The sequence below is a fragment of the Cyanistes caeruleus genome, chromosome 4 (assembly GCF_971803275.1).
Source record: "Cyanistes caeruleus chromosome 4, bCyaCae1.hap1.1, whole genome shotgun sequence".
Classification (NCBI taxonomy): Eukaryota; Metazoa; Chordata; class Aves; order Passeriformes; family Paridae; genus Cyanistes; species Cyanistes caeruleus.
Genome location: NC_141704.1, coordinates 8,506,246 through 8,520,167, shown reverse-complemented (window position 1 = coordinate 8,520,167; position 13,922 = coordinate 8,506,246). Strand labels below are relative to the sequence as shown.

Sequence of the window (13,922 nt, the reverse complement as noted above, 5' to 3'; positions counted from 1 at the left end):
AAAACCTCCAACCCTGTAGCTGACTTTATAAAGGAGAAACAGCCAACAGTGTCCTTTCAACTTCTGTCTTCAGGTTCACAGTTCTTTCTATAATTATTTTGTTTGACTTTACGTATTCTGCCCCCATTCAACTCTGTTAGGTGCCAACCTAACAGAGGAAAGTTAAATTTGTTCCTTTAGGAATTCAGGTGCAAAATTTCTTGTCCAAACCATACTCACGTAGATGAAACTGATTTCTCCTGATTTCAGTCTATGTGTAAAAACATCAAGCTACATGTGAAGTGTAACTTGAGAGAGAATAAAAGTAATATTCAATACATGCAAGAGAAAGAAGGCACATGAGACTTCAGAACTTCGACTGCTCTCCTGTGGATACATCAAGTAAACTTGGGGAAGTTGCTTCTCCTCTGTGTCTGCAGTTCCCATCTGTTCCTGCTCCTCAATCAGGCTTGGTTTTATTTCATTCAAAAAGTACTCACACTAAGCATGCATAATTTTTTGGTTCACTATGGAAAATGTTGATTTTTATTTTGGAAAGTATTTAAACATCACACCCTGAAGTTTCTACCAAATTATCTTTGGATGGGATCCACACTGGAAAATCTAACTACACATCAAAGAAAAATTCTGGACTGTTATAAACATACCATGAAAAAATCCCCCAAATCCAGAAACTAACAGGCTCAGGTAAAGACAAGGATGGTTTGAGACAAATAAAAGAACAAAATTAAGCAGCATTTTCTTTACCTAGAGGCCATGCAGCAATCCTGCTCAGATTATCTCCAGCAGAAGTGCTACTATTAAGAATGTTCCTATTAAACTCTCCAAAGGTTGCCACAAATTAAATGCACTCTACTATATCCACCATTAGGTTGTTCATTCTAATTTCAGTGGGAATCTAAAGTTAGCAAAGTCTTAGGGCTGAAGAAATAAAATATGTTATGGGATTCTCAGGAAAATCTACTTAAAATTTTGAGTATAAACTGTCCATGGTTTATTCCAGTATATTTGACTTGCTTTTTTACCTGTCTCTGATCTAAATTTTAATATATACATAATTAAATGATAGACATACACAAGAAGGATATAAAAAGAGAACAGAACCTTCAGGTTATAAAAGGCATCATTCTTGATAATGAAGCTACAGGCAAGTCAAGTAATTAGATGCATCATGCAATTAATGTCAAACAGGAGATCAGAATTTATGTGATTTGAACAGATTGTCAGCACTGTGAAACTGAAGGAGTATGAGATCCAGCACTGGGATAAACTGGTTTCCTTATGAACAAATAAACTTGAAGTTGCCATTCAGAATTTCACATTCTTAAATCAGAATGTCTTGAATTTCAGGTTCCAGGGACTCAGTAGGGCAGAGCTCCCTTTACAGTCAGTGGAAAACACGCCCTTCAGAGAGTGATTTGGGTTGAAGATGGAAGGAGCCTTCCTCCAGAAACTAGTTATCTGCCTTTACTCAAGGAAGGGAATGCCTGACAATTAGTTTCCTCACATGGATATATACAAGTGCCTGAAGTCACTTGCATGAGATATTGTGACCACAGCATTGATAACCACAGGCTGAGAGCTGGGAAGGGCATGAGAACAAAGAACAAAGGCAGGTCATCATCTAAGAGAGTTCTTTAGAATCCGGAGTCCTGAAACATCTGCATTTACAACACTGTACTCAATAAACAATAGCAAAACTGCAAACCACTTTTTTTAACAGTAAATGTACAGACAGGGAAAAAAATCCCAGGAAGATAATTTCATCACATGAGGAAACTTCAAAATCAGAAAGTCATGATTTGCTACTCTTACAGATATTTGAGCACCTGAGCCAAAGCACTCACAAGTCAGAAACTTTGGATTAGCCACAGGAACTTCACTCCAATTAACTCTCGAGGCTTCCACTTCGTACTGACAGTGTCTTATGCAACGAGTCTCTCCAGCAACTAGGATGGCTTCCAAAGTTTGCTTCAGAGGTTGTGCAGCTGCATTTCCATAGTCCAGTTTTTAAAGGTCTATCTTGACACTGGCAACTTCTTTCTCACTTTCCCTGAGGCTCAGTAAAATTCAGTCACACATCTTTACATATAAGCATATCCTACATATTTTTGCCTCATCTGTAAATCATGATTTCCCCCCCTCAAAACACCAATTATTGAAACACACCCATGAGGGACAGAAATTCACGAAACTTCCTACACTTATATAACCCTTGCCAATAAGGAAAGCTGGACCAAAAGACCTGACAGAGCCTGATGTTATATCTCTTAATCCATCACAGTTAGAAGCAGATACTCTATGGAACTGGCCTGTCTCCAACACATCAGCCCTAAAAATGAAATCATAATGAGCATCTGCTTTTCTATATAATTTGAAAACTTTCAAATGGCACATAATGTGCAAATATCAAATTTGGAAGTCCAAGAGCAGCTGGCTGCCGAAAGACTCACAGATGCAAAGACACTCAGTGGGCAAATGAGGTCCGAAGTTGTTCTAGGGATGACTTCTTCAGAGGGTTCTTAATCATTAATATTGAGTAATCAAGAAAAAAAATATTTCCCATGGCTGGAGTTGTGGCTAGGCAATATTCTGGTGACAAAGGAGGTATGTAAGCATGTAACACAGGAAGTTAAATCTTGTCTGGAATGAGTTGCCTCCAGAACTGGAAGCAGGATAGCTGCACGAGCATGGCTCTGAGCCCAGACTAATTAGCCCTGCTGAGAACATGTGAACATGGCTATTTGGCTTCCGGGACCCGGCTGAACGGGAAAGCAGGACACTGCCAGGACAGCTCCGAGGGCTTCAGAGAGATCAATTATCTACACAATCCAGAAATACCAATAATGATAATGGGCCAGTTATCCCTAGTCACAGTAAAGGCATGGCTAGACTATATCCAGGACAAGAAAAACACCTCTTAACTTCTACACACAAGCAGCCCTGTGGCAAAGCCCACTGGGGACTCTGGACTTGGAGCTGCAGAGGAATAGCTCCCTCCTGCCATTCTGGGAATACAAATTGCTTTAAGCACCAGACAGGAGGCAAGGTCACAGCCTTGAACTCTGCTGATGTTCATGGCTTTGGAAATAAATTACATTACCCAAAGGTGGAATGCAGGGTGTGTCCAGGGCGCTTGACTAAAGAGCTCTTAAAATGATTACATTCCAGTGTGCTTAGAAAGTACAGTTTAACCAAGAGGGCTGTGCCTAATTGCAGTATTCTTTTCCCCAGGTACAGCTTGGTATATATAGGAGTAGAACGGTACTAAAAAAACCCCAAACAAAAAACAAAGAGCTCACTTGTTCCCACTAGAACAAAGGCTGCTTCTGGACACCAAACACTTTGGGAAATATGGGAAAACATCAGGGGCTGAAGTCTGATTTCTTGGCAGTTGAGGTCTCGGAAACCAGCGTCTAAGACTGCAGCTTTAACTTTTGCAATACATCACCAAAACCATTAAAGAGAAGCTTGTAACACAGAAATGCAAACCGCTGTAATAATAAACAGGATTTTCATACTGCAGCAGAGAGACTACTGCTTTTGGCTAATTTCCACTTCATTCCAATAGGATGAGGTTGTAACCATGAAAAGATGTGCTTCTATATAGATAACAAACAAACAAAAGCTCCAACAACTTTCCTCCCTCTTCAAAACCTTTTCTGTGACTCTGCTATGTTACATTTTTATTTCTCCCTTTATTTCAAGGGGAAAATAGGAGGGAAAACTGGGTCTTTTCTAGGGCTATACTTGTACATATATGAGGTTGTCGATAAATAGAATTACAATTCTGCCATCATTTAGTGGTGAATATGTACAAAAATGTAGGTGACTTGCTATGGGACTGCTTAGAGCACAGTGTATGGATGCTGCAATTGTATTCTTTTCTCAAAATCTTCCTCAATATGTAATGACTGTGTCCTGTCTTTATCTGATGCAAAGTGGTTCAGCATTGTGGGCTTGAAAACAGTATAGCTGTAACAGCTCATGCCTGTGTTTCTAGAAATAGGAGTAAGTGGATCCATGCTCTTAAGGTTCGTGTGATCATTTAATATACATATGTGTAACTGCATGCATTCTTAAAAAGAAATAAATTTTGCTGGCTAATCTTCAACAGTAATTTTTATTTTTGGTTATGGCCTTACATGAAAAGAAAACCAAAAACCCAAAACAATGCAATTTATGTAAGTATGAACGCACCATAAGCAGTATCAGGTATCACAGATAGGGCAATGACACTTTTTCTGCCTTGCTCAAACCAACAACAGGAAATGCCATTTGCCATGATAAATGACACAACTGGTTCTGAAAGTGCCTGTTGAAAGCACTTCCTCCCCAGTGCCAGTGATACCCTCAGTGACACAGAACAGATGATGTAAGCCCGAGTGAGGGTAGTGCAGGGGCTGCGCTCCTGCAGCTCAGGCTGCAGGGCACTGCGTGTGGACGGTCTGGTGAGCAGGACAAGTGACAGCTGTTGGACCCTGGGCAAAGAGCTGCCAGCAAGAGCACTGCAGTCTTCTGAGTCTGAAAGTAGCTGGGAAAAGGGAATGCTTTCCAGAGAAAATTTTCCCTAAGGGAAGGGATCACTGAGAGACCATATTGTTGAACCCTTGAAAACCAGCCAAAGAATAGGCTGCATTGACTAAGCTTCTTATTAAAAACAAAGCCTATTCTAATTTCAGCATGTGTTTCTGGCATTAATGGACAGGAGCCCTAAGGCATGGTGAGGCAGAGAGCAGTCAAGTTCTAGTAGAAAAAAACTGTGTTTACACCAAGCAAACTACTTCAGAAATTGCTGAGCTCCTCCCATTTACTGTTATTCTCTGATTAACAGGGAAAGAAGGCAAAGGCTTAACTTTGTGAAGTACAGATCACATTAATGAGACAGTGCAAGTAGAAATAGTTGTTATCAGTTGTTGTAATCAAAGGCATTGTTCCTGTGTCAGAGACAATTAAGCACAGCAGATGGTTCCATACCGCAGCACAGATCCAAAATATCTGAGTCCATGAACAGACAAGTCTATTTGCATATTTAATTTATATTAAATACCCATAATAATTCTATTTTTACTATAATAATTAGCACTGTATTTTTTAATTTGTTGGTAATTACAACAAATATCATAAAAAACAGAAGTCTGGATTATCAAGAGAATTCTGCAACTAGTGGGAAGTGTAAATAAAGAAGATAGTGTACAACTATTAATAATAATCACCTTGCTTATCAGTTTTCATTGTTTTGGTTTGACTACTAAAAATAAAATTCATTACATTTTTCCTGTTAACATGATTACTCTACAAATTCATTCTCATTTGAGGTATGATTATACACAGTCATTAGGATTTCCTTACAATACATTTGCTTTTATTATGATAGCTTATCTCTCTTTTTCTCTAGGTAAAGGATGCTGGTTTTCTCTAGCCAATATATCTTAGTTTACTATACTCTCTCATGTGTCTTGGCTTGAAAATGTTGTCTATCAATTTCTCCTAATGCATTAAGTGCTTTCTCATAATCAGCAAATGCCATGTCTAGCAGCAAATCATAAATGTTTGCATTTCCATTCTGCCATTAATCACTCTGCTGTGAAATACACACTGAAGATTATCCATTCTTTCATCTGACTAAAAACCTACTAGAGACCTGATTTATGAATGAATGTTTTGTTATCTTAACACTTTAGGTCAAGGACAGAAGTGTGAAATGGCTGTGGCCACTGAAATCTCAGCTGGAGCTGGGAGTTTGCTGGACTGCAGAGCAGCTGTAGATTTACACATCCATACACTTGTCCACTCTTGAGTGTGTGTCCATAGCTGAATGAGTTCTCTTCTCCCAAACACATCTTACTGCAAATCACAAATGCTTTTTTTCATGTACTAATTTTCAAGTTTCTTGAGAAACTGCCAGCAGAGTCACACTGCTCAGAAACTTCAAGTCACTTAAAGCTTCTGAACAAAATCATGGAAATGTACCTACCTGTATGACTGCTGTGGTGTTGCTGATATTGGATTCATCACGAGATAAACATTTCCTGAAAGCTTATGTTTACTATGTTACTAATATGAAGGCAGCTTTCAAGTTCCATTTTCCTGACTTTCACCAGTAATTCCTGAGGACCCAAAGACAGGATGGGAGCACTTCCACTGACTGCTTCTCTTACCACAGAATAGAGGAACAGAATGTCCTAGGGCACAAGGGAGTGGATAGAGTGTGTTTGACACAGAAGTCTACTGACCCTTCTGCCATTGTGGGTAGAGGCCTCAGTAAAACCATCAGGCTGCTAAAGAACAAACTACACTGACTGCTGTCTTCATGTGCAGGAATGGTTTTTTTCTTCTCATCTTTTGAGGAGGCTTCAGCCCTTGACAGAGATCCAAGAAGAGTGCAGTTCGTGAAAGCCTGAGTCTGTATATACCATTGGGGCACAAATCTTTCATAAAGGGCAAACCCAAGCAGAATGAAGGAGAAAGTGAAGGAGTAATCATCTAAAAGAGGTCAGGCACCAGCCAAATGAACTTTTTGCATTGCAGGAGACCCGGGGTCTTGTTCCTCCCGGTCAATGGGTCAAGGATTGCTCATCTTTCCAAGGGAGGAAACCTCCAGGCAGATGTGGGTGTAGCTCAGAAACTGTGTACTTTCTTAGCCTGCCCTCACTCCAGCAGGTTATCAGGAATGTGCAGAAACAAATCACTGACCCCAGCTCCCAGTAAGGCCCAGGAATGGTCTACAGAGCCAAGATGAAGCTTGTATGTCCATGCATCAGCGGGCACTTTCCACAAAACCCCAAATACCTTGCCAGTGTGTACACTTTGACTCATCCATCCTCCCTGGAAGCTCATGAAACAAAGCACTACATTGTTGCATTGAAAGTCAATAGTTTGCTGGTTAGACACAGGATTATAATTTATAAACATATTAACTTTTTACAAGAGGCACACTGTCAACATCAATTTTTTGAAAAGTAAATTTCAATGTCAGTAGTAATCTATGTTCAGAAAAATTACTATAATGGCTCATTTCATAACAAAGGGGGAAATACACTTCTCACAGAAATAAACCAAACTTGCTTAGTTTTTATCAAAAAGATAGGAGTCCTCACCTTACACACTCTCCCAACTCTGGAAAGGATTGTCTTGTCAGATGTGCTACTATCTTGTGATATTTCTCGAAAAAAGAAGTAGATTTTATCATCATCTGGGTTATAGGTATCTGGGATAGGAAAAGTTCCAATGAATTTTGCTCCTAGAAATGAAAAAAAAAAAAAAGGGGGGGGTTAAAAATCTGAAGAAAAGCCTTAGTACTTGTTAAATCTCTGCATTTATGTTACAACTTCCAGTGAAATAAAACCATTATATAGATATGTAGCAGTGAGTTTCTTACTAACTTCAAGTGAAAACCCCCATGAGCCTCAAGTATTTACTCTTAGGCTGATGTTTCTGTGTAGAGATTTTATTACCACTTGCAAAAGTATGCAGCACTGGTTATCATTCTCTGCTTGGAAACACAGAAACTCAGTACAAAGTACTGCCTACACAAATTTACCTTACTGCTCCTGCCACCAAAATGAAGCTAAGTAATTTTTCTGAAATCATCTGGTAGAATTTAAATTAATTTAAATACTCATTGAAGAAGTTATAAATACAGAAATATACTACTGGTCACTAGAGATAGCTTGCAAAGAAATGTTTCCCATGTATCTGTGATACAGCAATCTTACTGACTATACCAAATCCAACACAGTGCCACGCTGGGCAGTTAGGAGCAGTTAGCCAGTTTGCACAGCAAACTTCAAAAGGGGTTGGTCAACCTTAAGGATGCAGTTCCTTGTGCTTGAAAACAGATTGGCTACATCAGTGTAATTGTTTTTCTGGGTTATTTAAATCTGATTTTTTGTAAAAAAATGCCTTGTCATGGCATGCTGGGCAATTACATTATCCCTGGTCTTTTTTAAGGCAAGCATAGCTGTCTGCCTGCATCTTACAGGCATGCTTAGTGGGCCAAGGCATTCTTCAGTGTTCCAAATCTCCCTCATCCATGGTCTGCATTCCTGCTGTATCTGCTCACTAGTTGAGTGCTTTTGTTTCCCTTTTAGTTTTGCACTAAAATCAGAAATGGAAGGGTCCATGACTGCAGCAGAGCATGCAACAATCCTGCCTTGCACAAGTGAACCAGCTACTTGAGGCAGTGATTTTTAAGACATTCCCCAGTGTGCTACAATAGATGAGCTCTCCTGAGGGCACTTGGATCAATGACGTTTTTCTTTAAACAGAAGTGGCTATACAAATACAGTGCAAAGAGACCCTTGACTCTAAAATACATTCTTTCAGCAATAAAATACACAGTCTTTGTCCCCCAGTATCAGGTAGGCTGCAGTAGAAAGCAATAAGGAGGGTGGTGTAAGAAGGCAGAGCAAACAGAGCACACTGTTTATATGGGGGAATAATCAGCTTTCAGTATATCTTCATGCCTTTGTCCTTTTCATAATGATTGTTACTTTATATTAGCCTTGAGGAATTTTCACCATGAACTCTACAGTACACATAGATTAAAAAGAGAGTCCTTGATTCAAAAGTTTGCAGTCTGAGACAAAGGGCTTGAGACAAAATTGGATGTGTTTAAGTGCTCAGTGTTTAAGTGTCACCTTTGTGACAAAAGAATAAATTTATGGGTGAAAATAGCCACACTGCTGCTTCCATTTTAAACCTTTCTGGCATTCATTCAAACCATTTCTAGAGAATGGTGTCAGCAGAAAAAATGAAATGATGCAGCCATCAAGATCTATAAATTTAAGTTAGGATTTCAAAATGAGCTTGAGGGAAATATTCAGTTACCCCTCAGGGCCTGTAAGGCTACTTTGAAGATCAGATCTCTAAGCATGAATAAATACATAAGAATGCTTCCAGTACGGTTTCTCAAATATGAGGTCAGCAAATAGCCATTTAAGAGGGTAACTGTGAAACTCTTCTATACCATGTTTTTGAAAGTCACATCCTCTTTTTTCTTAATCTACATTCACTGTACAAAACACTGTATGTATGGGGGGTTGAAAATTAAACTTCATTTTGCAAGCCAAATGCGAAAATAAATGTCTCAATACCAGTTCCTGGAACAGATTTAGAAAAATCTCTAACTAATTAAAGAAACACAAATATTTAACAATTTTAAATCACAATTGAAAACACTGAAGTTGAAAGTCAAATCCAAACAGAAATGCATTGTAAAAGATATGAAGAAGTGAAAATAATTAAATGGAAGAGATGATGATCTCAAAAGCACATAATATTCTGCAATTGAGCTCTTTGTCTCATCTTTTCTAACCCATCTATCCAACACATAAATGTGCATTTAAACTAACAGTGAATTAGGCTTTTGGATTCTTTGTATGGGAGAAAAAACTAATGATGATGATCTAAAACTAATGTTTGTTCTCCCATAGACAGAGCTATCCCCCCGCTGCTATTTGCTTCAGCAGATTTTCCCACATATTAAGTTCATGGCTAGACTGCATGTAACCAACCCAGAGATTAAAGGCATCATGAGCTTGGGCAATAGATGGTACACATGTTGCTTTTGCTTTTTTTGTGACCTGGTGGGAAAAGCTGATACAGCTGGTTCTTCACTGCTGGGTTAGCTGTTGGTTACCTGCTGGCCATCACCCCCTTCTGAAACCAGCAGTGACTTTTGGCAGTGCAACCTATGGAGAACTTAGGCTCAGAAAAAGAGAACCACAAAGGTTCTGGCTGTCCCAGGATATAAAGAAATGAAAAAGCAACCCAAAACAGTGGGAAGCAGCACCTCTGTGTATTTGGGCTGCCAGAAATTCGTGGCATGACAGAATACAAAGGACAGTGCTTACCTCATTTACCATAACCACCTAGAAGTCAAACTCCTAACCCATTCTCAGCCAGTTCCTCTCTCAGGGAGAGACAAAGTGACAATGAATAATCCTATTTTAAGACAGATTCCTACAATAGGTGGGTTGAATCACCCTCTGGAAGTGTCACTTCTCTCAGTAAATTACAGAGGCAAGCGAAAGGACTGAGCTCAGACAGGATGCTAGCTTTTGCCTTTTAGAGCTCAGGGAGCTGAATCCTGTCCAAAGCTCACAGAATATAAAGAACTCATTGCCTCCAAGACTTTGCCCTGGAAAAGACGACTAAATTGCTATGAAAAAAAGTGAAAAGGAAAAAAAAAAAAGAGATGAATGCAATTCAAGGAAGCCCTCGTTCCAGCTATGGCCTTCTCTTCCTGAGAAGGAGGGAGGAACGTGCAGCTGTTCAGTGGATGCCTGTGCGCAGGGCTGGCGGGTGCTCTCCTCTGCCCACGGGGCTGGCATGGGACAGACTCGGTTCCAGTGGTGGCTTTGCCATCCGGACAGGCGCCCCAGCCCCACGTGCCCGTCCCTGGGCCAGGCAGCTCCGGTGAGCGGCTGTGGGAACGCGACTGCCCAGCCCCGCTCCCCTCTGCACAGTGCCGCTCTTGCGGGAGTGCGAGCACTGGGAGCCTGAGTCATGGGAAAGATTAGCTGCCTTCCTCCTGTCCCCCTCTGTGGAGCTGCTATTCAGTCACTGAGATTAGGACACGTCTTAATTAGTCAAGATAGAGATGCCCTGCAAGGAACTGGAAGGTATCCCACGCATTTTTCTCTCAAGCTTTGTCTTTACCTCCCTTCCCTCAGGGAAGGATAATTTTGTTTCCAGAAACAGAATAAGACTAAACTTTAAAAATATTAAGGTGCATTATAGCAAAACTTCCTTGGCCCTCTGGAAGAAAACAAGCTGTCCATTTTATGCTTATCCTAAGTAAAACATGAGTCATGCATGGTAATAATTTATTTTCCAATGGTACAATTATTCAAGTATGTACAGCTTTTCCTGGAGGTCTAACACTTGCTTGGTAAATGGGCAGTAGAATAAGGGAAGAGGGGATTTAGACGAGATGGGAGTTTTAAGCCTGAAATCAAGTAAATATTTTCTTTATACCAATATTGGCTGAAAGCACAAAAGTATGTAATTGGTAACATTACACAATAAACTAGAAATATATTGGCCACCCTATGGCTCATTGCAGAAATGATGCCATCATTTCAAGTTGCACTTAAAATTTTCTCCAGCCTTAAAAGGACTGTTTCAAAATATTGAAAGCAGCTAGTTTATGTCTATGCCTCTTAGTATAACACTGAATGGATTGTGTTTGTGAAGTCTTAGACAGAATTGTGGCTGTAGGGTTTTATATGGCTGGAAACAAGGTAAACCTGAAGAATATATAGGGTCTTCAGTGTTTATATAGTGTGGGGCAATTTTCACCTCACGGTCTAGCACACTGTTTTTCAGACCCAGACATATTAATATACTCTTTTCCTTAGAAAAGTTTCACAAATACAGACGCTTTAAGTGAAAACAGAATAAATCATGAATCAGCCTAAATCAGAGAGGAAAGGCAGACTCCCCCCCAACTAAAACAACTAAATATTTCTCAAACCTACAGTTTATTCTGTTTTCTTGTACTGTTCCCTTGCCTCAAACTTCTCATGAAGAAACAATGAAAAGAGAAAAAATATTTTGAACTGTATTTTTAATCTACAAGTTCTTTTGGACTGGGAACTGAACCCTGTAATGCTCATCAAGGTGGATCTACACTAATGATAACACCAGATGCCCCTCAAGGCCAAACCACAGTAAATCTTTGTTTTCAGCTTATTATTGCATCCCTTAGGAAAGCAGCTACCCAGCCACCTTTCCATGCTGAGCATCTGCAGGCCATCAGTGATAAAACTGGATATGCAGTTGCATGGCTAATTAGAATTAGAGAAGTGAATGCTGGAAGGACCCATCCTGGTCCATATCACAGCCCATTTCTGCTCTGCACTGCTCAAAGGCTGTGTGGAAACAAGAGAGGGATGAGATAGGAGAGGTGGGACAAGAAAGATTTTCGGCACAGGAAATGAAATTGGGTCAGCAAAGTCAGACATGAGATTCTTCTATCTCCTATCTGGAATGGTAAACACGGCTTTTAAGTGGCTTTTTCTCCTCATCTCACAGCAGAAATCCTGGGGTTATGGAGGTACGTCAAGACAGAAATTTAAGGCAACAATAGAGAAGAAGGAAGAGAAGGGGTAGGGGAAAAAAAAAACCCAAAACATTTCCTCTTGTCAAGGTCTCAAAGAGTTAAGAGGCAAAATTATCCCTTTTAGAAGTTGTCTGCTGGGAAGCCAACTTAACCCTGTGGTCAGTAGGCCCTGGCTTTACACTGCACCCATAATAGTTACACAGGCATCCTGAGCCAGGGCCAGTGTTGCCACATCTTTAAAGACAGTTGACAGCTAAAAGGGGGATGCTTTAATTGAGCAGGGTTAGCTTGTGAGTGAAGTTTTCCATGTTACTCTGTGTGTGGTTTGAGACTGGCTGGGTGCAAATGCAGCCAGTTTTTTAGAGGGTTTACTAGCTCACAATGTTTTTTAACGGGCAAGAAAAAGCAGTGTTTTGCTTGGGAAGCTATTTTAGTGTGCCCTTAGTGGTTTTAAAATGATTCTCAAAGCAACAAAGGGTATTTTTCCCCTAAAAAAGGAAAATTAAAAAAAAAAAGGACCTTCTAACAAAAAATTTTAGTCTGCCGCTTCAACATGCTATACAGAACAGCTTTTAATGAGTGATTGAAAAAAACAGTTTAAAAAAATTATTCCAACGAGACTGGATATAGAAGCATTTAAGTCATGATATTATTTCAATTGTAGGATTATACACAGATATGCAGATCAAAGACAGAAACTATGAATAGGTCTTATGCTCCTACTCTTCCCTTAATTAGCATTTTCACCTCTGTGACTTTTCTCAAGTGCATTTCTGTTCCACTGAGCTTTTTTAAAAAAGTCTACGTAATCCAAAGACTCCATGATACAATATCTATATTTATAGTTACTGGACATATATTTATATAAGGAAAGAGCTATTAACTTCAGAGAGGCAGGGACAATGCAAATGACAACAGCATATGTTTGGGATCTTACCAGTAAGCCAGTAATGTTCAGAAATGTCGGTTCTGATGTAATGGTGGTCGTGAGAAGGGCCCAGAGAACGTGTCAGAGCAGTGTCTTTGCCAAGGAAATCAGAAGCTGTTCCAGCATAAAGATACTCGTCTGCAAATTAAAAAGAAATAGGGTTCCTACAGCTGTGCCACCACTATTAACATTTCGTTGGGTGAACAACATCCTGTGTTTAATTGGTCAATAAACAAATTTAATGCTTTAAAATATTATTGGTTCATATTTTAACGGGTTATTTTGGTTCTGTAAATTTACTTACATTTAAATAAGAGTTATATTTGTAATTATATGTCTGAGAAGTAACACAGTCAAAGTCTAATTTTCAGATCTTTTAGGCACTCAGAATAGTAAATTTCCCAGTCTTTAATGGATACTGGGTTCTTAAGGGTATAAAGGTCTATTTAATCTGAATACTCTGTCCCATGTACCTGGGAGCCATGGTGAGGGCATGGCTACCTGTCCATTCCAGCTACCTCCTGTGTCCCAGGAATGCCATAGCCCCCATGGCTTTGCTGCTCCTGAGCTAGAAAAACAGGATGGATGCTTCCCCACTGGAATGTTGCAGCTTGGCCCATTCCTGGAGCAATGATCTCTATCCAACACTTAATTCACGAAGAGGAATTCTGGCACTAACTCAGGGAATTTGTGTTAATAGTAGAAATATGGCTACAGACACAAATCATCATCATTTTAACACAGAGTGAACTTTCTAAAATAAATGACACATCTTGCTTGAATAAGGCAGCCAGAATTTGCCTCACAAGGACACTGTATCTGTAACACAGTGCTTGCTGCAATTGCAGTCACTATTTGCTCTTCTGTCCCTTTTGTGAGCAATGAAAATGCTAAGAAATGCACAGTATTTTCTGTTTCCCTTCA

At 39.7% G+C, this 13,922-nt stretch overlaps 1 protein-coding gene across 3 annotated transcripts in view; it reads right to left on the bottom strand.

Moving 5' to 3' along the window:
- Positions 1 to 13,922, bottom strand: part of SEMA3D (semaphorin 3D) — a 134,198-nt gene that overhangs the window by 40,592 nt on the left and 79,684 nt on the right. For all 3 annotated transcript variants that reach the window (XM_086886605.1, XM_086886603.1, XM_086886604.1), the window contains 2 exons: positions 13,008 to 13,136; positions 7,101 to 7,243 (listed from right to left, as the gene is read on the bottom strand). In XM_086886605.1, coding sequence (XP_086742731.1) covers positions 7,101 to 7,243; positions 13,008 to 13,136 — 272 coding nt within the window. The remainder of the gene's footprint in view (positions 1 to 7,100; positions 7,244 to 13,007; positions 13,137 to 13,922) is intronic.